At 41.9% G+C, this 24,295-nt stretch overlaps 1 protein-coding gene across 4 annotated transcripts in view; it reads left to right on the top strand.

The window, feature by feature from the left end:
* LOC144608969 (genetic suppressor element 1-like) overlaps positions 1-24,295 on the top strand; it is a 209,231-nt gene that overhangs the window by 138,715 nt on the left and 46,221 nt on the right. For 3 of the 4 annotated variants that reach the window (XM_078427247.1, XM_078427263.1, XM_078427255.1), the window contains exons 4-6: positions 8,287-8,450; positions 20,319-20,528; positions 21,624-21,812. In XM_078427247.1, coding sequence (XP_078283373.1) covers positions 8,287-8,450; positions 20,319-20,528; positions 21,624-21,812 — 563 coding nt within the window. The remainder of the gene's footprint in view (positions 1-8,286; positions 8,451-20,318; positions 20,529-21,623; positions 21,813-24,295) is intronic. The other variant, XM_078427270.1, reaches the window with a different exon arrangement.

Below are 24,295 nucleotides of genomic sequence, written 5' to 3'. Positions count from 1 at the left end.
AATCAACATGAGATTTAGACTTTGAGTCATCTACATCTGCATTCCTGGTCTTTTCAATGTTGGCATTGCCATAAATTATAGACCTTAGCTTCCCATTCAATTTTTCAATTACAATAGGAATGTGACGACTGTTCTACCTGAGAACACTGAAAAAGTCTGGTCTGCCCCAACAGCTGCTGATGACCTTCTACCGCTGCATCATAGAGAGCATCCTAACGCATGGCATCCCTGTGTGGTACCTCAGCTGCACGGAGGCAGAGAGGAGAGCTCATCAGCGGGTAGTCCACAGAGCTCAAAAGACTATCGGAACACCATTATTATCTGAATGGTGTCAAGTTAGGAGGAGGGGGAGTTCAACGAGATCTGGGTGTCCTAGTGCATCAGTCAATGAAAGGAAGCATGCAGGTTCAGCAGGCAGTGAAGAAAGCCAATGGAATGTTGGCCTTCGTAACAAGAGGAGTTGAGTATAGGAGCAAAGAGGTCCTTCTACAGTTGTACCGGGCCCTGGTGAGACCGCACCTGGAGTACTGTGTGCAGTTTTGGTCTCCAAATTTGAGGAAGGATATTCTTGCTATGGAGGGCGTGCAGCGTAGGTTCACTAGATTAATTCCCGGAATGGCGGGACTGTCGTATGTTGAAAGGCTGGAGCGATTGGGCTTGTATACACTGGAATTTAGAAGGATGAGGGGGGATCTTATTGAAACATATAAGATAATTAGGGGATTGGACACATTAGAGGCAGATAACATGTTCCCAATGTTGGGGGAGTCCAGAACAAGGGGCCACAGTTTGAGAATAAGGGGTAGGCCATTTAGAACGGAGATGAGGAAGAACTTTTTCAGTCAGAGGGTGGTGAAGGTGTGGAATTCTCTGCCTCAGAAGGCAGTGGAGGCCAGTTCGTTGGATGCTTTCAAGAGAGAGCTGGATAGAGCTCTTAAGGATAGCGGAGTGAGGGGGTATGGGGAGAAGGCAGGAACGGGGTACTGATTGATAGTGATCAGCCATGATCGCATTGAATGGCGGTGCTGGCTCGAAGGGCTGAATGGCCTACTCCTGCACCTATTGTCTATTGTCTATAACACAGCTACCAGCCTTGGAGGACATCTACAACACACGATGCCTCAGAAAAGCCACCAGCATTCACAAAGACTCCTCACACCCCTGCAATAGTCTGTTCGAAATTCTACCATCGGGCAGACGCTAGAAGGCCTTCTACGCCCGTACCTCCAGACTCAGGAACAGCTTCATCCCCAGGGCCATAGCTGCTATGAACCGGTCCTGCTGAGCCGGATGGTCACATCGCAAGGTGAAACGGCACAGACCTACTTGAACTTCACATTGTTTTAAACTGTTTCTAATTTGTTTCACTGGGTTGTATAAATTTACACTGGTTAGCTAATTAATATATTGCATCGTATGGAAGGCGCATTCCCAATCTCGTTGTACCCCTGTACAATGACAATAAAGATATATTGTATTGTATTGTATTGTATTACATGACAGCATATTATCAATACTTATGTGTAAACAAATACGAATGGAGATAAAAGAAAGGGGTGGCATCTTAATACAAACCTGTTTATGTGTCTATGGCCTATCCTTATAGTTCATGACTAACACTTCCTCATTTACATTGCTTGTATGAACCCATAATAATTCTAATGCCAGAGCATTTTTCAGAAATGTAATAATTGGCTGGTAGAAATTCCACAAAGGCAAAATTAATCATGAGAGACCACATTTTTTTGGTGGCTTTGTGAAAAGCAACCTAATTAAGGGAAGCTGTCTTCTACCCCAATGAAGCATTTGCTGATTCAATAATATGCTGCCTTTAATTAACTGGGAACAAATCAAATTTCCCTCAGGCTTGCTGTAAGTTTCACCGGTTACCAACAGCGAGGCTAGTTAACTGTGGAAATCGCTATGATTTCCCAGGTCAGCTAATTTATCACACCCACAACTGAGAGGGCTGTTTTATTTTCGCTCTGTTTCTATGTTTGCAGGATATTAACTAAAGAACAAATGGCTTAGAAGCAGAGATGTGAGACGTGGCATTTGTATATAGGCCTGGGTCCTTACAAAACACAGATCGAACATGACTGCAGGACGGCTCCTTGTCTCTCTCCAAACCTAGCCTTCGTACTAGTTTCACTGTTCATATCCCTTTGTTAGCACCTTCTCCACAACCAACTATGGACCATCGTGGGCTCCTTGGCCATCGGTGCCAGCTCTGATTTGCTCTGCACATTTTCATACCTCTAGTTTACCTCTCCCCTGACTCTCAACTCAGTCTGTAGAAGGGTCTCAACCCGAAACGTCACCTATTTCTTTTCACCAGAGATGCTGCCTGACCCCTGAGTTACTCCAGCTTTTTGTATCTATCTTCGGAGTAAACTAGCATCTGCAGGTCCTTCCTATACATTCTACCAATTTTGTCATGCCTCTTCCGTCTAGCCTCAGCTTCCGTAAACTGATATACCAGAACTCATAAATATAACTTTTTTATCGAATAGTGCCTCATCCACAAAAATGCCAATTATATTTTCTCCTCGCTCCTGAATATCACTGATTTTCCAGCTTTCACTGTGTCCTTACCTCCCCCTCCCCTCATATATTTTCGCTTGTATGTGAATGATGGGAGAAGAAATTGCATATTAGTAATCAAAAACTTTTCATGCCAAACCTGCACACATCCAAACTTCTAACTCTGTAAAGAGATGAGAATTAGTTTGTTGTAATGAGCAGTGAGGTTTGGTTTTTGCAGATGAACGCAAACCCTTTTCACATGTGAAACCGTTCCATTGGGACTGGAGATTAAATCATTCTAATGAATCTATGATGTGCTGACTCCAAGAAAACTATCTATCTTTCTATCTAAATGCTACAAATATTCCTCTTATACTCAAATTATTTTGCAGTAAATGACACTAAGCCTTACCAAATTCTTACGTCACTCCTTTTTTTCCCTATATTTTGTAGCCGAATGCCTTTCTTTAATAATTTTTAACTATTTAAAATATTCTGTTTTTCTATTTATCTTCAAAATGAATAACACAATTTTCCCCAAATTGTACAGCTTCTTGCCCCAAAGGTTCATGTGGATTTCAGTATTGATATAAGGTTGATGTAAGGCCAACTATCCTGTGGTTCCCTTTTTACTTTCTCTCTCTCTCTGTCACTCTCTCTCTCTCTTTTCTTTTCTAAATAGCAATGGTACCTTTGCTGCATTCCAGTCAACTGGGAGTATTTCAGATTGTAAGGAAGGTCAGAACCAATGCACAGTAGATTGAAAAAAAGAGTGGTGGTTTTAGCGCCGCAATCAACTCTAAACAAAAGATTCTGAACGTTAATGATTTTGAATCATGAAAAGGCGTGAATGATTTCACGAATGAGGCAATAGACAATAGACAATAGGTGCAGGAGTAGGCCATTCGGCCCTTCGAGCCAGCACCGCCATTCAATATGATCATGGCTGATCATCCACAATCAGTACCCCGTTCCTGCCCTCTCCCCATACCCCCTGACTCCGCTATCCTTAAGAGCTCTATCTAACTCTCTCTGGAAAGCATCCAGAGAATTGGCCTTCACTGCCTTCTGAGGCAGAGAATTCCACAGATTTACAACTCTCTGAGTGAATTTTTTTTTCTCATCTCCGTTCTAAATGGCCTACTCCTTATTCTTAAACTGTGGCCCCTGGTTCTGGACTCCCCCAACATCGGGAACATGTTTCCTGCCTCTAGCATTATCAATCCCTTAATAATCATATGTTTCAATTAGATCCCCTCTCATCATTCTAAATTCCAGTGTATACAAGCCCAGTCGCTCCAGTCTTTCAACATACCACAATCCCGCCATTCCGGGAATTAACCTACGCTGCACTCCCTCAATAGCAAGAAAGTCCTTCCTCAAATTTGGAGAACAAAACTGTACACAGTACTCCAGGTGTGGTCTCACTAGGGCCCTGTACAACTGTAGAAGGACCTCTTTGCTCCTATACTCAACTCCTCTTGTCATGAAGGCCAACATGCCATTAGCTTTCTTCACTGCCTGCGGTACTTGCATGAACAAGTGACCGATGAACAAGGACACCCAGATCTCTTTGTACTTCCCCTTTTCCTAACGACACCATTCATATAATAATCTGCCTTCCTGTTCTTACCACCAAAGTGGATAACCTCACATTTATCCACATTAAACTGCATCTGCCATGCATCTGCCCACTCACACAACCTGTCCAAGTCACCCTGCATCCTCATAGCATCCTCCTCACAGTTCACACTGCCACCCAGCTTTGTGTCGTCTGCAAATTTGCTAATGTTACTTTTAATCCCTTCATCTATGTCATTAATGTATATTGTAAATAGCTGCGGTCCCAGCACCGAGCTTTGTGGTACCCCAATCGAATTACATGTAAAACTGGAACCTAAGGAAAGGTTTGAAATGGCAAAACGCTTCCTTAGGAAAACTTCTATCAGACCTATTCAGTATAGCTAACTTCACCACGTAAAAAAGGGTAAAGATGCGACGTAAAGTTGGAAAAGGGCACTGACGTAAATCATCTTTCACAGTGCAGCAACCTGAGCCCAGAAGATCAGTCTGAAGAAGGGTCACGACCTGAAACATCACCCATTCATCATCATCATCATCATCATCATATATATACAGCCGGAAACAGGCCTTTTCGGCCCTCCAAGTCCGTGCCGCCCAGCGATCCCCGTACATTAACACTATCCTACACCCACTAGGGACAATTTTTACATTTACCCAGCCAATTAACCTACATACCTACATTCCTTTTCTCCAGAGATGCTGCCTGCCCTGCCGAGTTACTCCAGCATTTTGTGTCTATCCCTCTTAACATGGGAGAAGGGCTTCAACTGGCAAAAGAGTAGTATAACAGTCAAGAGCTAGCACTTTGCTTTTCACCTTACGTTACTTAAAATCCTTAGTGCAAAATTCATTGGGCAGCACGCTGCCTGTTAAAAGGTGATGATGGGTGTTCATCCCAAAGTCACTGGAACACTGGTAACTTTACAAATGTGGGACAAATCCTAAGTAAGCTTGTTGTATTTATTATGGAATTTTGTTTTCTTAGGAAACATTTATTTTTATAATACATTGCAAGTGAGCATTGTGACAAGGCAGGTATTTATTCACAAAATGCTGGAGTAACTCAGCAGGTCAGGCAGCATCTCAGGAGAGAAGGAATGGGTGACGTTTCGGGTCGAGACCCTTCTTCTGAAGATGGTTCTCGACCCGAAACGTCACCCATTCCTTCTCTCCCGAGATGCTGCCTGATCTGCTGAGTTACTCCAGCATTTTGTGAATAAATACCTTCGATTTGTACCAGCATCTGCAGTTATTTTCTTATATTGTGACAAAGCAAAGCACTCAGTTAAGACAATGGGTCAGAAGTTAGCAGAATGATTTAGCAAGGTTTGTCAAGAATAATAAGCAGGTAAAACTAACGCGTGATTCAAAACAGAAAGTGGCACAGGGTAAAAAAACAAAATGTGTTTTGTTAGCTTTGTAGTTAACGGACTAGCAAGCACATGCAAATTGAGAGCATTTTATCAAAAACAGTACTTGTTATGTCAACAAATATTATGGGTTTGATTTTGCAGGTTTGTTGCAATTTGATCCTCAGAACACCTATAAGTAGTTTCTCAAAGCATAACTACAGGTAATCTTGTCGGCTATGCAACAAACTCAGACTTTCCCTAAATAGATTGAAGGCTCTCGTTAATGATACTCCTGGTCCTGTATGTCTTTGCTGTTGAGTAGACAATGCAATATTTTTGAAAGTATATGGATTAGCACGTTTGCAGATGATTCTAAAGTGGGTGGTTTTGCAGATAGTGAAGATGGTTGTGAAAAATTGCAGCAGGATCTTGATCGATTGGTCAGGTGGGCTGAGGAATGGTTGATGGAATTTAATACAGAAAAATGTTGCATTTTGGGAAGTCTAACATGGGCAGGACCTACACAGTGAATGGTAGGGCTCTGGTGAGTGTTATAGAGCAGAAGGATCTAGGAGTGCTGGTGCATGGTTCCTTAAAGGTGGAGTCGCGGGTAGATAGGGTGGTCAAAAAGGCATTTGGCACATTGGCCTTCATCAGTCAGGGTATTGAGTATAGAATTTGGGAGATCTTGTTGCAGTTGTATAAGACGTTGATGAGGCCGCATTTAGAGTATTGTTTTTAATTCTGGGCACCGTGTTATAGAAAAGATGTTGTCAAGCTGGAAAGGGTACAGAGAAGATTTACAAGGATGTTGCGGGGGCTAGAGGGTCTAAGCTATAGGAAGAGGTTGAGTAGGCTGGGACTCTATTCCTTGGAGCACAGGAGGATGAGGGATGATCTTATTGAGGTGTATAAAATCATGAGAGGAATAGATTAGTTAGATGCACAGAGTCTCTAGCCCAGAGTAGGTGAATCGAGGACCAGAGGACATAGATTTAAGGTGAAGGGGAAAAGATTGAATAGGAATCTGAGGGGTAACTTTTTCACACAAAGGGTGGTGGGTGTATGGAACAAGGTGCCAGAGGAGGTAGTTGAGGCAGGGACTATCCCACCATTTAAGAAACAGTTAGATAGGTACATGGATGGGACAGGTTTAGAGGGACATGGAACAAAGGTGGGCAGGTGGGACTAGTGTAGCTGAGACATGTTGGCTGGTGTGGGCAAGTTGGGCCGGCCTGTTTCCACATTGTATCACTCTATGACTCTATGACTATGACTCTGATCAGGCCTAATTTCATAAATCCAATTTCATAAATATCTGCACATAAAAATCAGTCAGCATAGTGCTGCAACTCACAAATCTGATTACATTTTTGAAGATATAACCAAAAAGGTTGTATGTATAGATTTCAGCAAGGCATTTGGCAAGGTACTCTGCTCTGGAAGGTTCGATCGTATGTGATCAAAGGAGAGCTAACCGACTGGATGGAAAATTGGCTTCATGGAATTGAGGGTGGAAGGTTCAATCTGGATGAGAACATACAAGGCACAATTAGTAAGTTTGCAGATGACACGAAAGTGGATGATATTGTATAAAGTGAAGGTGGTCGTCAAAAATTGCAGGTGGGCTGAGGAATGGTTAATGGAGTTTAATCCAGATAAGTCCGAGGTGTTGCATTTTGGGAAGTATAACCAGGGCAGGACTTACACAGTGAATGGCAGGGCTCTGGGGAGGGATAGATTTAATTATGAATCTGAGGGGCAACTTTGTTACACAAATGGGTGGTAAGTATATGGAACAAACTGCCAGAGGAGGTAGTTGAGGCAGGTACCATCACAAAAATTTTTAAAAAACACTTTGACTTTGACAGGTGCAAGGATAGGATAGGTTTAGAAGGATATGGGCCAAACACAGGCAGGTGGGACTAGTGTAGATGGAGCGGGGTTACGTCCGCCCCCTGTTGGCACTAGAGAGGGATTACGCGCTGTCCACGGGCTTCCTGGGGGATTTCCAGGAATACTGGGCACTGCTAGGGGTGGAATGTATCCTTAATAAGGGTGGGGAAATAGATATTTAAGAATATTTGCTTTACTTGTATTATTGTGGTGAGTTTGTTTGGATTGTTTTAGTATTGTACATATTATTCTAAATAATTGATTACATTTATTTTCGGTTTAAAAAAAACCGTGGATGGGGCATGTTGGTCAGCGTGGCAAGTTAGGCCAAAGTTGGGCCAGTTTCCACACTGTGCGACTCTATGACTCCATAACTCTGACTAGATTGCAAAAACATGGGTTTAATCTGACTGGGCAATTTATTCTTCCTTTTTTTTTCATTCAATCACCTCCTTCAAAATTCCTGTGTGTAAAATCCATTTACAGTATTTTCCCATGAAACTGTTTTTGTGACTTTAAATGTGGGACTGGACATGATTTACACAAGTCGCTGTTAAAATCTACATGGCAATAATTTACTTTTCTGCATAATGCGCACATCGGTATTGAATTTGTGGCATTTTCTTTAATGCCATTTTCCTCTGTTGCAAATTACACGGAATTAGTTCCCTGGAGTGTAAACGCAACACAGACCGAAACAGGCCAGCTGCAGCAGAACTGCTAATGGAGAGAAAGATTAATTAGAAAAGCAGCAGCATGCCGATATGTAAATGAGTATTTCTCCATTACCCCTCCGATCAGACTGTAATTGTTTAATTTTACGTGAAATTACATATTCTTCCTTCTGGTGTTTAGCCCAGATGCTAAGAGATAACCAGAAGTTAAGATTTTTGACAACTAACTTTAATTATATTCTCTCTCTCCTTAGCCCTCAGACAGCACCCTGAGATCCAGAAGCTGTGATCACCCACTTTCGACAGAGTCATTATTAAAAAAAGATAAGCCACCATTGCCAACACATGCTGCTCCCTCACATCCAGCTTTCTATCTATCCAGTCACCCCATCCAAGAGTCACCCTATTCAATCATCAAGTAAGTCATTAATCAGTAAGCTACTGGTAGCATACAGAGAAATTTCAGTCCCTTAATCTCAGTACCTCAAGTCTCATGGTCTGAATATTATTAAATGTACTAAATATTAATCAATTCTTTCCTCTCAACCTGGGCTAGTCCCCACAATATGTCTAGTTTAAATACTTTCTTTGGTTAATCGTTACTATATAGAAAATGCATCCAGGTGCTGATTTATTTGTGAAAATTTAGTTCTGCATAGTATGTGACTTGCAAATCATTACAATGGCAAACTTATGTATTTTAAACTCATGTCATTCCCTCCCTCCTACACTCCTGTACTCACACTATGTGCTGTATTTTTCCTACGTTCTTGTTTTCTTGCTTTCTTGGTACAATACCACCCTCACCCTTCCATTGTACCTTTTTACTCTTTCCAGCCTGTAGAAAAGATAGAGCTAAGAGTACAAAAAACACTCTCATGTTGATCTTTCCTCCTCTCATAACAATGTTTCACTGCTTTGCTTCATTTTTCCTGGCTCTGTCACAGGAAGAGATTATCAAGTCGACAGAGGAAAAGACTCAAAAAGGTGCTCTGTCCCCATGAAGAAATATAACCCCAGAGACTCTAGGAACTTCTTTCTGGGTCCATTGCTGCTCAAAGTAAATAAGCATTCAAGGTTGCATTGCGAACCTTGATTCCTTGCCTCGGGAACATACAAAGGGCCTGCTTAAGTGGCAGAAGCAGTGGACCACCTCAAAAAATACCCACAGTTGGTGATACCCACATCAACCTCATCAGCCACCGACTGACACAAGTCATCTTCAATCCCAAGACAGTTCTAAGAAGAAGAACACACTGCATGATAGGGCTTTATCAATTTATTGCACTATTGTTAGTTCAATTACTGTTGTTTGTGCTTCTGTTGTCAGGCATTGAGTTCCAAAGGGATAGCTTCAATTCAACGACTGGTATTGCTGGAACTGATGCAAACGTGTCTCAAACATAATCTGAAACTTGGGAACTGAATAGTATCAGCAGTATTGTTTGTAATATAATTGGACTGGTTTGAACAATTTTTAGTAGTTATTTTTCTGGGGTTTTTTGTCATTACATTTTCCAGTGTTTTGATTGAAATGATGAGCCACTGCAGTTATCCCACACTGACCTTTCTGCCCTGGGCCTCCTCCATTGTCAGAGTGAGGCCCAGAGCAAATTGGAGGAACAGCACCGCCTATTTCGCTTGGGCAGTTTACACCCCAACGATATGAATATTGACTTCTCTAATTTCAAGTAGCCCTTGCTTTCTCTCTTGCTCTCCATCCCCTCCCCCTTCCCAGTTATCCGACCAGTCTTACTGTCTCCGACTACCTTTTATCTTTGTTTGTTTTGTTGTTACCTTCTCCCAACTAACAATGATCAATTCTACATTTTCCTTGATCTCTGTTCTCTCTGTCTTGTTTTCACACCTTATACTTCCTTGTCTATACACTTCCTTATCAATACACTTCCTTATCTATGTACCGCCTACTCCTCTGACATCAGTCTGTAGAAGGGTCTCGACCCAAATCGTCACCCATTCCTTCTCTCCGGAGATGCTGCCTGTCCTGCTGAGTTACTCCAGCATTTTGTGTCTGTCTTTGCAGTTATCTCACTGGTTTCTGCAGCAGGATACTCAGCTACAACTGGCAAAGAACACTAGTTTGAGATCCAAGGTGTTGCAAGCCCCCACTAACCTTCCTTTTCATCCATCAAGTAGATACCATCTCGCTTGACCCAACAAACATGTCATTGATTTTTTAACAAAACATCACGTATTATGTTCAGTTTCAAAAGCAAGTCCATCTTTCAAAATGAAATGAGCTGGAAAATTCCTTCGCAAAACTTCAAAGGAAATTTGCTGTGCAGTGGGAAATGAGCTTAACCCAGATATCTAATGTTGCGCCCATTTCTGGCTGCCATGAGATTCCACTCCTGATTTTTCAGAAGGATTTTTATCTTCCCCCAAAGAACATCAATAGTAATAAAACACACAAAATGCATCTTCATCTTTATCAACCTCAATGATGTGAAAAATTATAGTTCTTATTTATTAACAAAATGGCAAGATTTTAATAGCCATATTTTGCCTAACAACTTGCTATTTAAACAGCTATTACATTTAAGGTGGTAGGCATATGGAACAAGCTGCCAGAGGAGGTAGTTAAGACAGATACTATAACAGCATTTAAAAGTGATTTGGACATATACATGGTTAGGAGCATTAGAGCGAGATGGGCCAAACACGGGCAAATGGGATTAGCGTAAATAGGGCATCTTGATTGGCATGGATTACATGGGCCAAAGGGCCTGTTTTCGTGCTCTATGACTCTATGATTCTAGTCCCGAATCTCTTTAACCTTTTAAGAAAGTAGAAGAACTGGAATGCCTTATGATAACATCTGTCTGCTGAGACTAGGTCAGTTCATCCAAGATGTTAAAGCCCTGCCATTTAAAGCAGCTACCTCTCTCCAACACTGACCTAACAATGAAAACTGGCGTGCAATCTTCAAATTTCCTCTTTCTGAAGTCAACAATTAATTCCTTGGTTTTGTTGACGTTGAATGAGAGGTTATCATTGTAACACCACTCAACTAGGCGTTCTTTCATTCCCTCGTACGCTGACTCATCACCACCTGTAAGCAGTCCAACAACAGTGCCGTTGTCAACGAATATATAGATGGCATTGCAGCTAAGCTTAGTCAGGTGAGTGTAAAGAGAGAAGAGCAGGGGTCTAAGCATGCAGCTCTGAGGTGTTTCTGTGTAGATGGTCTGTGAGGAGGAGATGTGATTAGCATCCACACTAATTGAGGTCTACTGATGAGGATGTCAAGGATCCAATTGCAAAGGGAGATGCAGAGATCCAGATCATGGAGTTTGGTGATGTGTTGGGAGGGAAATATTGTGTTGAACTGTGGTCGATGAACAGCAGCCTGACATAGGTATTCCTATCTGCTGTTGATCTGTTGCTGCGATCAGCAAATTGAAGCGGATCTTGGTCATTTCTGAGGCAGGAGTTGATTTACACCATAACCAACCTGTCAAAGGCACTTTATGACAGTGGGAGTCAGTGGCTGCCATAATAAATAAATGCCCTTTTACAGTAGGTGGGAAATTTAGACAGTGGTAGCGAGAAGTTTAAATTGTCCATGAATACACAAGTTTTTAGTAGTTGGCCAGTTATGACATCTAAGCCCGAAAACCTTTGTATGGATTCAACCTCTTGAAGGGTGTTGTGACATTGGCTTCCAATTCTGAGATCGACAGGACTCATGTAGGTGTGTTCTCGCTTTCAAAGTGTGCATAAAAGTCATTGAGCTCATGCTGAAGTGATGCATCATTGCCACTTATGCTATCTGGTTTTGCCCTCGTGTGAAAGCCTTGCCACAGCTGCTGAGTATCAGTCTGTGACTCCAGTTTAGTCCGGACTTGATTCTTCAGCGCTAGCGATGACCTTCAGAGATCATATCTGGACTTCTTGTATGACTCTGCTTTGCCAGTCCTAAACCCACAAATGAAACCCTCAACAGATCTGTGGTGCTAGCTCTTGCACATGGCAATGAGATAATGACTAGATATTCGGTGTTAATTAATTGGGATCAGAGAATAAATGTATAGGAAGGAACTGCAGATGCTGGTTTACACCATTTACAGCATTACAGCATTTACAGAATAAATGTAGTCCAAGACACTAAAGATATTGGTCAGCATGCACTGTTACTCATTAATATGTATGCATCACCACCTGGTAGCTAGAAGGTATCACCACTGATAGCTAGAATCGCTGTTGATCAGCATGACTATGCAGCACCACTAATTACCAGTATTATACAAATACCAAGACACGCATGCAACAGATATTGACTTTCAGTAATAAACCTCGACTATCGGAATTTCACAGTGGGAATCAGGGTGCACAAATCATTTTTGTTCTGGGGACATCAGCCTAAATTAGGGATATGCGTTGACAATCTCGTGCACAGTGCCAGCAACACTATAGAATTCTTCTAGCTTTATTCTCTTAATCACAATAGCATTGGAATATAGACATAAACCTTCAACAACTTGTTGTGAATGTTATTAACAATTTTTCATCTTGTGGAAATATACTTCTCCCCCTATTGCTCTTACTTTAAAACATCAACTAATCTTTTGTTATCATTTCATTACCTATTTGTATATCCAGTTTATTTTTCAACTTCATCCCTCACCAACAGAGCGACCCCACCGCCTCTATCCTAACAATCTCTATCAGTAGTAACTATTGCCGTCAGTAATCCATCTCTATCAGTAGTAACTATTGCCATCACATTAGTAATGTCAAATCTTACCTAAAGGGAAATTCAGGTTTGATTTGCTTGTTGTTTTGAAACCTAAACAAATTCAAAGTCATGGTCAAAAATTGTAGTGCACTGTCTCAGCTTGTGCAGTTTCCTGCCAATTCCTCAGTTCTGTAAAATAATCCCTGTATGCCATCGTGAATAGCGAAATGCAGACTCACAAGTGCCTGCCTCTAACTGAAATACTATTGTTGATAATTGGGAAGAAACCATTATATCATTATTTCCTATAGTATTTTCCCACCTAATCCCCATATTCTCTAATGCCCTTAGCATCCGAAGATTTATTGATCGCAGCATTAGATATTTTCAATGACATTGTGTTACAATTCCCCATATAAAGAAATGTATTTTCAAATTAACTCCAAAATTGGTCATTCCTTATTCTGAATATAGAACTGCTGCTGACAGATTTCCCAGACAGGGGAAATAGCTTGTCAGTAATTCGATACTTTTCTCTGTTGATTTTGTGATTCATGTGCAAGTTCTCTTAAATCCCTCTGCATGCGGACATTTACTTGGTTTTCACCATTTAAAATTTATTCTGTTTTGCCACAACCACACATTTGCCCACATTATTCAGGAGGTCAATCTTTTGACTGCCCCAGAGTTTGCTGCAGGAGTTCCCTGCGCAGAAGAACATCAACAGGTTGTAAATCTGAAGAGATTTAGGGTTCAGGGAGTAAAGGGGTAAAGGGATGTGAGAATGGGTTTCAGGGAACAAGAACGGTTTCTATGATTCATCACCTCTGTGGCAGGTACATCAATAATCGCCAGCACCCTCACCTTTTCTTCTTTGAGTTAATGGCCATAGGTTTGGCCTCTCCCATTATGTCAATATTGGCCCTGACAATGCACCACCTTTAAAAGAGAGGAAAGTATATAATGATTTATTCACAAAATGCTGGAGTAACTCAGCAGGTCAGGCAGCATCTCAGGAGAGAAGGAATGGGTGACTTTTCGGGTCGTAGAAGGGTCTCGACACGAAACGTCACCCATTTCTTCTCTCCTGAGATGCTGCCTGACCTGCTGAGTTACTCCAGCATTTTGTGAATAAATACCTTCGATTTGTACCAGCATCTGCAGTTATTTTCTTAAAGTATATAATGAGGTCGTTACAATGTATTCAGGTGCTGTGCCTGCAACGGCTTAATAGCTGGCAGCAGAGGGACACTGAATATGAGCAGGTCAGTCGGAATAGTGATAGTAGGTATGTGGGACTCTCAGAGACCAAATGAATATTGGGCAATAGTTACTACTGATAGAGATTGTTAGGACAGAGGTGGTGGGGTCGCTCTGTTGGTGAGGGATGAAATTCAGTCCCTTGCAAGGGGTGACATAGGGACTGACGATGTAGAGCCACTGTGTATAGAGTTGAGGAATTATAAAGGTAAGAAGACACTAATGGGAGTTATCTACAGGCCCCCTGTAACTTACACCGGATATAGGGTGTAAGTTACAGCAGGAGTTCAAACTGGCATGTAACAAAGGTAATGCCACTGTGGTTATGGGAGATTTCAATATGCAGGTAGACTGGGAAAATCAGGTTGGTTCTGGACCCAAGAAAGGGAGTTTGTAGAGGGCCTCCAAGATGGATTCTTAGAGCAGCTTGTACTGGAGCCTACCAGAAAGAAGACAATTCTGGATTTAGTGTGGTCCAATGAACCAGATTTAAAAAGGGAACTCAAGGTAAAGGAACTACTTGGTGCTAGTGACCATAATGTGATTAGGTTTAATCTGCAATTTGAGAGGGAGAAGGTTAAATCAGAAATGTCAGTGTTGCAGTTGAACAAAGGGGATTATGAAGGCATGAGAGAGGAGCTGGCCAAGGTCGACTGGAAAAGGATCCTGGCAGGAATGACGGTGGAACAGCAATGGCAGGAATTTCTGAACATAATCCAGAAGATGCAGGATCATTTCATTCCAAAGAAGAAGAAAGATTCTAAGGGGTGTAAGAGGCAACGGTGGCTGACAAGGGAAGTTATGAATGGAATAAAACTAAAAGAAAAGATGTATAACATAGCAAAGAGTAGTGGGAAGCCAGAGGATTGGGCAACTTTCAAAGGACAACAGAAGGTAACAAAACGGGCAATACGGGCTGAAAAGATGAAGTACGAGGGAAAGCTGGCCAAGAATATAAAGGAGGACAGTAAAAGCTTCTTTAGGTATGTTAAGAGAAAAAGATTAGTAAAGACAAATGTGGGTCCCTTGCAGGCAGAAGCGGGTTACAAGGAAATGGCAGAAGAGTTGAACAGGTACTTCAGATCTGTCTTCACAAAGGAAGACATAAACAATCTCCCAGATGTACTAGAGGACAGAGGATCTAGGCAGACAGGGGAACTGATAGAAATTTGCATTAGGCGAGAAATAGTATTGAGTAGACTGATGGGACTGAAGGCTGATAAATCCCCAGGGCCTGATGATCTGCATCCCAGGGTACACAAGGAGGTGGCTCTAAAAATTGTGGACACATTGGTGATCATTTTCCAATGTTCAATAGATTCAGCATCAGTTCCTGTGGATTAGAGGATAGCTAATGTTATCCCACTTTTCAAGAAAGGAGCGAGAGAAAAAATGGGGAATAATAGACCAGTTAGCCTGACATCGGTGGTGGGGAAGATGCTGGAGTCAATGATTAAAGAGGTAATAATGGCATATTTGGATAGCAGTAAAAGGATTGGTCCATGTCAGCGTGGATTTATGAAAGGGAAATCCTGCTTGACTATCCTTCTGGAAATTTTTGATGTAACAAGTAAAATGGATGAGGGAGAGCCAGTGGATGTAGTGTATCTGGACTTTCAGAAAGCCTTTGATAAGGTCCCACATGGGAGGTTGGTGGGCAAAATTAGAGCACATGGAAGTGGGGACATGGATAGAGAATTGGTTGGCAGACAGGAAGCAGAGTAGGAATAAACAGGTCCTTTTCCGAATGGCAGGCAGTGGCGAGTGGAGTGCCGCAAGGCTCGGTGCTGTGGCCACAACTATTTACAATATATATTAATGATTTGGATGATAGAATTAGAAGTAACACTAGCAAGTTTGCAGATGACACAAAGCTGGGTGGCAGTGTGAACTGTGAAGAGTATGTCAGGAGGTTGCAGGGTGACTTGGACATGTTGGAGTGAGTGGGCAGATGCATGGCAGAAGCAGTATAATGTAGATAAATGTGAGGTTATCCACTTTGGCGGCAAAAACAAGGAGGCAGACTTATCTCAATGGTGTCAGATTGGGTAAAGGGGAAGTGCAACGAGACCCTGGATGTCCTTGTACACCAGTCACTGAAAGTAAGTATGCAGGTACAGCAGGCAGTGAAAAAAGCTAATGGCATGTTGGCCTTGGTAACGAGAGGACTTGAGTATCGGAGCAAAGAGGTCCTTCTGCAGTTGGTGAGGGTGTCAATTGAAATTGTGCAGCTCTTCAATCGAGCCAGTAACTCTCTCCTTAAATGTCACTGCTTGCTAATACTTTTCTATATTTCAAGCCTTTATAAATTTACTTTTTGATCGTTATTCCAATTATTTAATTCGCTTATCCCAGTTTTTGTTGCCATTTTATTTTTATGTTTATATATTAAATTAAAGGGACCATAAAATGTCCTTGGCAAATAGGATTAAGGAGAATCCCAAAGCGTTTTATGTGTAAATTAGAAACAAGGCGGTTGCTTGGGAAAAGGTTAAGTCAATGGAGGGAAGTTATGCATGGACCCAGATCACGTGGGCAAGATTCTTAATCAGTATCCACTGAGACGAAGGACATAGATGATGGTGAGATTTGCATATGTTGATTATTCTAGGACATGTCAATATTAACGAGGGGGTATTTGGTGCATTGAGAAACATTAAAGTGGATAAGCCGCCAGGGCCTGATGGAATTTATCCCAGAGTTCTGAGGGAAGCAAGGGAGGAGATTGGTTGGCTTTGATAGAGATATTTGTATTCTATTTAACTACAGACCAGGTCCCTGAAGACTGGAAAATAGCCTTTGGTTAAGAAGAGCATCAAGGACAAACTAGGATATTATAGGACATTGAGCCTTATATCATAGAAATCATTTAAGAACATTCCAAGGGACAAGATTTTGTTGTATTCGGAAAACAAATATTTATTACGATAGAAGGGTCTGAAGAAGGATCTCGACCCGAAATGTCACCTATTCCTTCTATCCAGAGATACTACACAGAGGGGTGATCTTATAGAGGTGTATAAGATCATGAGGTTAAGATCATGAGAAGCAAAGAATCTCTTGTCCAGAGTAGGGTAATCGAGGACCAGAGGACATAGGTTCAAGGTGATGGGGAAAAGATTTAATAGGAATCTGAGGGGTAACTTTTTCACACAAAGGGTGGTGGGTGTATGGACTAGCTGACAGAGGAGGTAGTTGAGGCAGGGACTATCCTAACTTTTAAGAAATAGTTAGACAGGTACATGGATAGGACAGGTTTGGAGGGATATGGACCAAACGCAGGCAGGTGGGACTAGTGTAGGTGGGACAAGTTGGCCGGTGTGGGCATGGCAGGCTGAAGGGCCTGTTTCCACACGTATCACTCTTTGACTCTATGACTCTATCTGGTTATGTTTTCACTGACTTTAACCGTTCTTAACAGTGCCACATAGAAACATAGAAATATAGAAAATAGGTGCAGGAGTAGGCCATTCGGCCCTTCGAGCCTGCACCGCCATTCAATATGATCATGGCTGATCATCCAACTCAGTATCCCGTACCTGCCTTCTCTCCATACCCCCTGATCCCTTTAGCCACAAGGGCCACATCTAACTCCCTCTTAAATATAGCCAATGAACTGGCCTCAACTACCTTCTGTGGCAGAGAATTCCACAGACTCACCACTCTCTGTGTGAAGAAATGTTTTCTCATCTCGGTCCTAAAAGACTTCCCCCTTATCCTTAAGCTGTGACCCCTGGTTCTGTACTCCCCCAACATCGGGAACAATCTTCCCGCATCTAGCCTCTCCAACCCCTTAAGAATTTTATATGTTTCTATAAGATCCCCCCTCAGTCTTCTAAATTCCAGCGAGTACAAGCCCAGTCTATCCAGTCTTTCCTCATATGAAAGTCCCGCCATCCCAGGGATCAATCTGGTGAACCTTCTCTGTACTCCCTCTAAGGCAAGAACGTCTTTCCTCAGGTTAGGAGACCAAAACTGCACACAATACTCCAGGTGCGGTCTCACCAAGGCCCTCTACAACTGCAGCAGAACCTCCCTGCTCCTAAACTCAAATCCTCTTGCTATGAATGCCAACATACCATTCGCTTTCTTCACTGCCTGCTGCACCTGCATGCTTGCTTTCAATGACTGGTGCACCATGACACCCAGGTCACGTTGCATCCCCCCTTCTCCCAATCGGTCACCATTCAGGTAATACTCTGCTTTCCTGTTCTTGCTGCCAAAGTGGATAACCTCACATTTATCCACATTATATTGCATCTGCCATGCATTTGCCCACTCGCCTAATCTATCCAAGTCACTCTGCAGCCTCCTAGCATCCTCCTCGCAGCTAACACTGCCACCCAGCTTCGTGTCATCCGCAAACCTTATATCATAGAATTTTGCAGCAGTACTATTAAGATTGAACTTGAGTGAGGCCTCATAAGTTCATAAGTAATAAGAGCAGAATTAGGCCTTTTGGCCCATCAAGTCTACTCTGCCATTCAATCATGGCTGATCTATCGCTCCCTTCTAACGCCATTCTCCTGCCTTCTCCCCATAACCCCTGACACCCATACTAATCAATCACCTCCTCCCCTGCCATGTAATTATGAAGTTCGAGAAAGTCCTGAATCCCAGCTGGAACAAGACTTCTTTTTTTCTATTATATTTCATGCTGCTAGGAAATTTCTCCAGCCCTCATCAACCTTTGACTAGCCTCTACCCTCACCCCACCAATCATCTTCTGCCCCGTTCTACCTTCACCTTAGTATTCCAGTTGTTTCCTCTTATCTCCAATCTCCTTCTAGTACCATTCCTAATTTTACTCTTAATCCTCTAACAAATAATCTCTCTTCTCCTTGAACATGCCCCCTCCCTCCCTTACCCCACTAATTGTTCCCTCAATACTCTACTCATTTCTTCTTCCATTCCACACATCATCTCTACTTCATGATATTCTTCCACTCACCCTCTAATCCTCTCACCCAGTTATCCCCTGTTGCAGCTCCCTCTCCACTCCTGGTCTTCTAATTATCAACCCCTCTTATCACCAAACATGGTCTTCTCCCCACCTCTGATTTTCTGCCTAAATAATGACCCCCACCTCCACACACCTGGCCAACAGTAATCTAGGATGTTGTGGGAAGCAAAGAAATTGCTGAGATCCTGGCAGATAATTCTGTACCTCCATTGCCACAGGTGAGGTTGCGGAAGACTGGAGAATGGCGGATTTTGTGCTTTTGTTTAACATGGGCTACAAGGACAGGCCAGGGAACTGCAGGCCACTGAGCTTAAAATCAGTGGCTGGAAAGCTACCGTTAAGAGATTTTTGAGAGAGTGAATTTATTTGCATTTGGAAATGCAAGGAATGATTAGGGAGACTCTGCATGACATGGAAAATCATGTCTCACAAATTTGATTGAATTTTTAATGAGGTGAACAAGGAGTTTCATGAGGACAAGGTTGGAGATGTTGTCTGCTTGGACTTTAGCAAGACTTTTGACAAGGTTCCTCATGGTAGGCTGGTCCTGAAGGTTAGAACTTACGGGATCCAGGGTGAGCTCACCAATTGAATACAAAATTAGCTTGTTGATAAGAGGCAGAAGGTGGTAGTGAAGGCATGTTGAGATTGGAGAGGCTTGGACTGTTTTCCCTGAAATGAAGGAGACTTTGTAGAGGTGTATAAAATAATGATGGGGAAAGATGAGGTTTCTCAGGGTAGGGAGTCTGAACCTATGTCTGAGGCGAGGAAATATTTTTAGAGGATCTATGGGGTAGGTTTTTTGCAAAATACGTGGTGGGTATGTGGAACAAGCCATCAGAGGAGGTTGGAGAGGCAGATAAATTACAATATTAAAAAAGTCATTTGGACAGACACATGGATAGGAAAGGTTTAGAGGCCGAGAAGTCAACTCAAGCAAATTGGATTATCTTTATTGGACATTTTGGTTACCATAGATGAGTTGGGCTTAAGGACATATTTCCATGTATAACTCGATGAAAACATGAATCTGTAATATCCCCATCATTATTTTGGATCAGTGCCCTTTCCCATGTAACCTGTGCAGGAATGTGCAAGCAAGGTCCAATTCTGCTAATGTGCAGAGAATTTCGAGCCTCATTAATGCTGGAATATCAGTTTCCCCAGCGGTTATTCCCACCACTTGAACACATGCAATGAGGAATTTCTCGCCCAGAGCTTTTAGATGAGAAACATCCAATCCATACAAGCCTGGTGAAAAGTTTAGATTTGAATTATGTTGCGTTTCATTTTAATTCAACAACAGGATCTGTAGATTCTCTGCCTCAGCAGTATATATTTCCTAACAGCCTTTGTATTTGCAGTTTGCAGAGACCTGTTCCACACCTGGTAACTTCCAGCAGCAGATCAGATGATTTTCTCACAAGCTTCCGTCCATATCATGGGCGAGATGCAATCCGGACATTGTCTTCTCTGCCTTCGATAGGATTGAATTCCCCAACAGCGGCTACAGCTGCAGCTTTCTACCATCCTGCCATACTTTCACATCCACCGTATCAACATCCACCATACAGGTGAATATCTTACGATCGACATAATGAATATACTGTCAGTGTTACTTCTGGCCAGAATAGGGGTGATCAGGTAAACCCTATCATTCAGCCACTATCAACAGTGAAGATTAATGTTCATAATTTGTATACAATTGTCTTTTCTGCATTTTTCTGTGCAAATTTCTTATTTTTATTCGGGGAATTTGTTGAAGATTATGTAATAAGTTATGCTGCACGCACATTGTCTTGAAAATAAATTGACATTGTTTACTGCCTGTCAGCTGTCTGCTCAGAACTCAGACATATTCCACGCCTTGGCCTGACTTTCATTGCCTGACTTTATTGGCAAAAGATAACCAGATAAACTTGTCAATTTTGAACTTTTAACTTAACTGAATTTAGTTGTCAAATAAATGAGCTAAGTTTTTCTTGTATGTATTTAATACTTAAGCATTTAAACTATTTCATTGAAGCATCCTCGGAGAGAAGGAATGGGTGACGTTTTGGGTGGGACCCTTCTTCAGTCTGAAGGAGAGTCTTGACCCAAAACGTCACCCATTCCTTCTCTCCAGAGATGCTGCCTGTCCTGCTGAGTTACTCCAGCTTTTTGTGTCTATCTTCAGTTTAAACCAGCATCTGCAGTTCCTTCCTACACACTCATTGAAGCATCCTATGGCATTAGCATCCTGAGGCTAGGTTAAGATTTGGAAATATCATTCAGCTTGCATGTTTTCCTCAGTTCAGTTCAGTTTAGTTTATTGTCACGTGTTCTGAGGTACAGTGAAAAACTTTTGTTGCATGCTAACCAACCAGCGGAAAGACAATACATGATTACAATCGAGCCACCCACAGTGTCCAGAAACTTGACAAGGGAATAATGTTTAATGCAAGGTAAAGCCAGTAAAGTCCGATCAAATATAGTCCAAGGTAGATAGTAGTTCGGGATTGCTCTCTTGTTGCGGTAAGATGGTTCAGTTCTCTTAAGACTGGTCTCCAAAATGATACATACTGAATTGCCCAGTAATCAAGCACATTAATTAAATAAATAGTTACTTAGAATGGATGCTTGTAACTATTTGGAACAGTTTAAGTAATCTTTATGTGCTTCACTTGCAGAATTGATGACCCTTATTTCCTATCGCTTCGTGCACCATTTTTCCACATTCCACAGCCTGGTACCATTCCATCCATCCAAGCTTCTAACATGCAACTCTCTCTCACTGGTATGCGACCACCATCAGATGTAGCCCATTCATCACTCTCTGGCATACCCACAGATCATTTGTCGGTTCATGCAGCAAGAAGGTCAGTACTGAACAAAGCATTCATGCATTTTGTAATCACAACAATTTACATGTTTTTTCCCCCCACATAGCCTATTTATTTAATAGGACAGGTTTGGAGGGATATGCACCAAGCACAGGCAGGTGGGACTAGTGTCGCTGGGACATTGTTGGCCGGTGTGGGCAAGTGGGGCCAAAGGGCCTTTTTCCACACCATATTACTCTATGACTCTAAGACTTATTTATTCTGAGGTTAATGTGGGAAATCTAAAAATGAACCAAACCAGACATCAAATTGCCAAATAGCTGTCCCAGAATTCTGGAGGGGTGGTGAATCCTGTGTAAGTGCCAAATCACTTTCACCCCAACTATCCTCCAGTGGCCGAGTCAAGTTTACAGGTCAATTTGCAAGTCTTCAATGATGTGGTGGCGGATCTGGTCCCTCATTGCTGCACCACAAAAGCTCAAAACATCCTGCAGAACAATATTGGACTTGGACTTGGGAATGAATCCACTCCAGAAGCGAGGATTGGTGACTTCCTCAGGCTGTATTACAAGAGAAAGCCTAATAGAAAATAGGGCTGCTTTAACATTTTTAATTCTTCATCAGTCAAATGTTGGGAGATCCTAGACATAATCCAATCCTTGACCTCTTGGGCTATAGAGTGTCAAACGGCGAACCTGCGCTAACTTTGTGTCATTCCTCATAAATAGCTTTAGAAGTATAGAAAACAGAAGCAGGAGTGTGTCATTGATGATTAAATATGATTATGGCTGATCATTCATTTCACTATCCTGTTCCTGCCTTCTTCACGTATCCTTTTATTCCTGAAACATTAAAATGTACATTTATCTTCCTGAATATATTTAATAACTTGTCTTCCACTGCATTATATGATAGTTAAATCCACAGACCCGCATCCACTAGATAACGAAATGTCTTCTGATTATGGTTCTAAGTCACATATCCCATAACCTGAGGCTGTCATCCCTATTTCTGGACTGCTCTTCGGTAGTCAGATCTTATTTCCTCCCATGTTCACAAACACAAGTGCATACGGAGATTATGGCAGAAGGTCGAGATCTGTGATATCCAGCACATGGCCGGCTTTCTAGCAATCTTTCATTGGTGGGTGACTAGTGGAATAGCTCCAGATTTTGGAAGTCAACATGTTCCAAGCTGACTGCATTTCCAATATGTGTGGTAATTTCAATGCAATTGCAAGTGGTGGTAATGCTGATATATTCAGTACTGTACCAATGATTAACTGATTTACTGTGATCAGAAGCAAAGTTGAAGAGGATTGCATTTCCATTTATATTGTGTAGACACTATAAAGCAGTTTGGTTAAAATTTAATATGAGAATTTTGGTTTTAGTTCCAAAGTGTTTTCTTAAGTCCTTGTGTTTCACCTTTTCTTCAATGGAACAAACTTTCAAATGCGTAATATAATGCACAAATAGTATTTCTATTTTCTATAACCAAGAACAAATGTTTATCCTGCATCCTGATGCTATAATTCACATTGGAAGTGAGTGATAAATGTCATAAAAAATGAAAACTCTGGATGCCAGAAATCTGAAATAAGAAAATAGTTATACAGAATATATACAGAAAATGTGAGAAACACTCGGCAGGTCAGGCAGCATCTGTGGAAAGAGAAACAGAGTTAACACTTTGTGTTAACGTTTTGATGGGATCTTTGACTCAAGGCATTAACTCTGTTTCTCTTTCCATAGATGTGACCTGACCTACTGTTCCCAGCATTTTAGTTTATATTACATAAAAAGAAAACATAGGATAGTTACACATTTGATTTGAACATAAACGTAGTCAGGTTGGTTCGTAAGTTTGCAGATGATATCAAGATCGCTGGGGTCGCAAAAATGAGGAAGTATACGGCAGATGTACATAGGCAACAGAAATGGGTGGAGAAATGACAGAGCAAGTGCAATGTGTTGCACTTGAGGAGGTCGTATGTAAGGGGAAAATATATAATTAATGACAAGACACTGAACAGCATTCATGTACAGGGGTATCCTGAGCTCCGTCCATAACTCCCTGCAAGTGGCAACACGTAGCTGGAGTGTTAAAGAGGCATGCGGTATGCTTGCCAGGTTAATTCCCGGGATGGCGGGACTGACATATGATGAAAGAATGGGTCGACTGGGCTTGTATTCACTGGAATTTAGAGGGATGAGAAGGGATCTTGCAGAAACATGCAAAATTCTTAAAGGATTGGACAGGCTAGATGCAGGAAAAATGTTCCCAATGTTGGGGAAGTCCAGAACCAGGGGTCACAGTTTAAGAATAAGGAGGAGGCCATTTAGGAATGAAATGAGGAAAACCTTTTTCACCCAGAGAGTTGTGAATCTGTGGAATTCTCTGCCACAGAAGGCAGTGGAGGCTAATTCACTGAATGTTTTCAAGAGAGAGTTAGATTTAGCTCTTGGGGCTAAAGGAATCAAGGGATATGGGAAAAAAAACAGGAACGGGATACTGAT

This window comes from Rhinoraja longicauda, chromosome 2, assembly GCF_053455715.1.
Source record: "Rhinoraja longicauda isolate Sanriku21f chromosome 2, sRhiLon1.1, whole genome shotgun sequence".
In the NCBI taxonomy this organism is placed as follows: domain Eukaryota; kingdom Metazoa; phylum Chordata; class Chondrichthyes; order Rajiformes; family Arhynchobatidae; genus Rhinoraja; species Rhinoraja longicauda.
The sequence above is the reverse complement of the archived record's forward strand: the minus strand, read 5'-3'. Positions and strand labels throughout refer to the sequence as shown.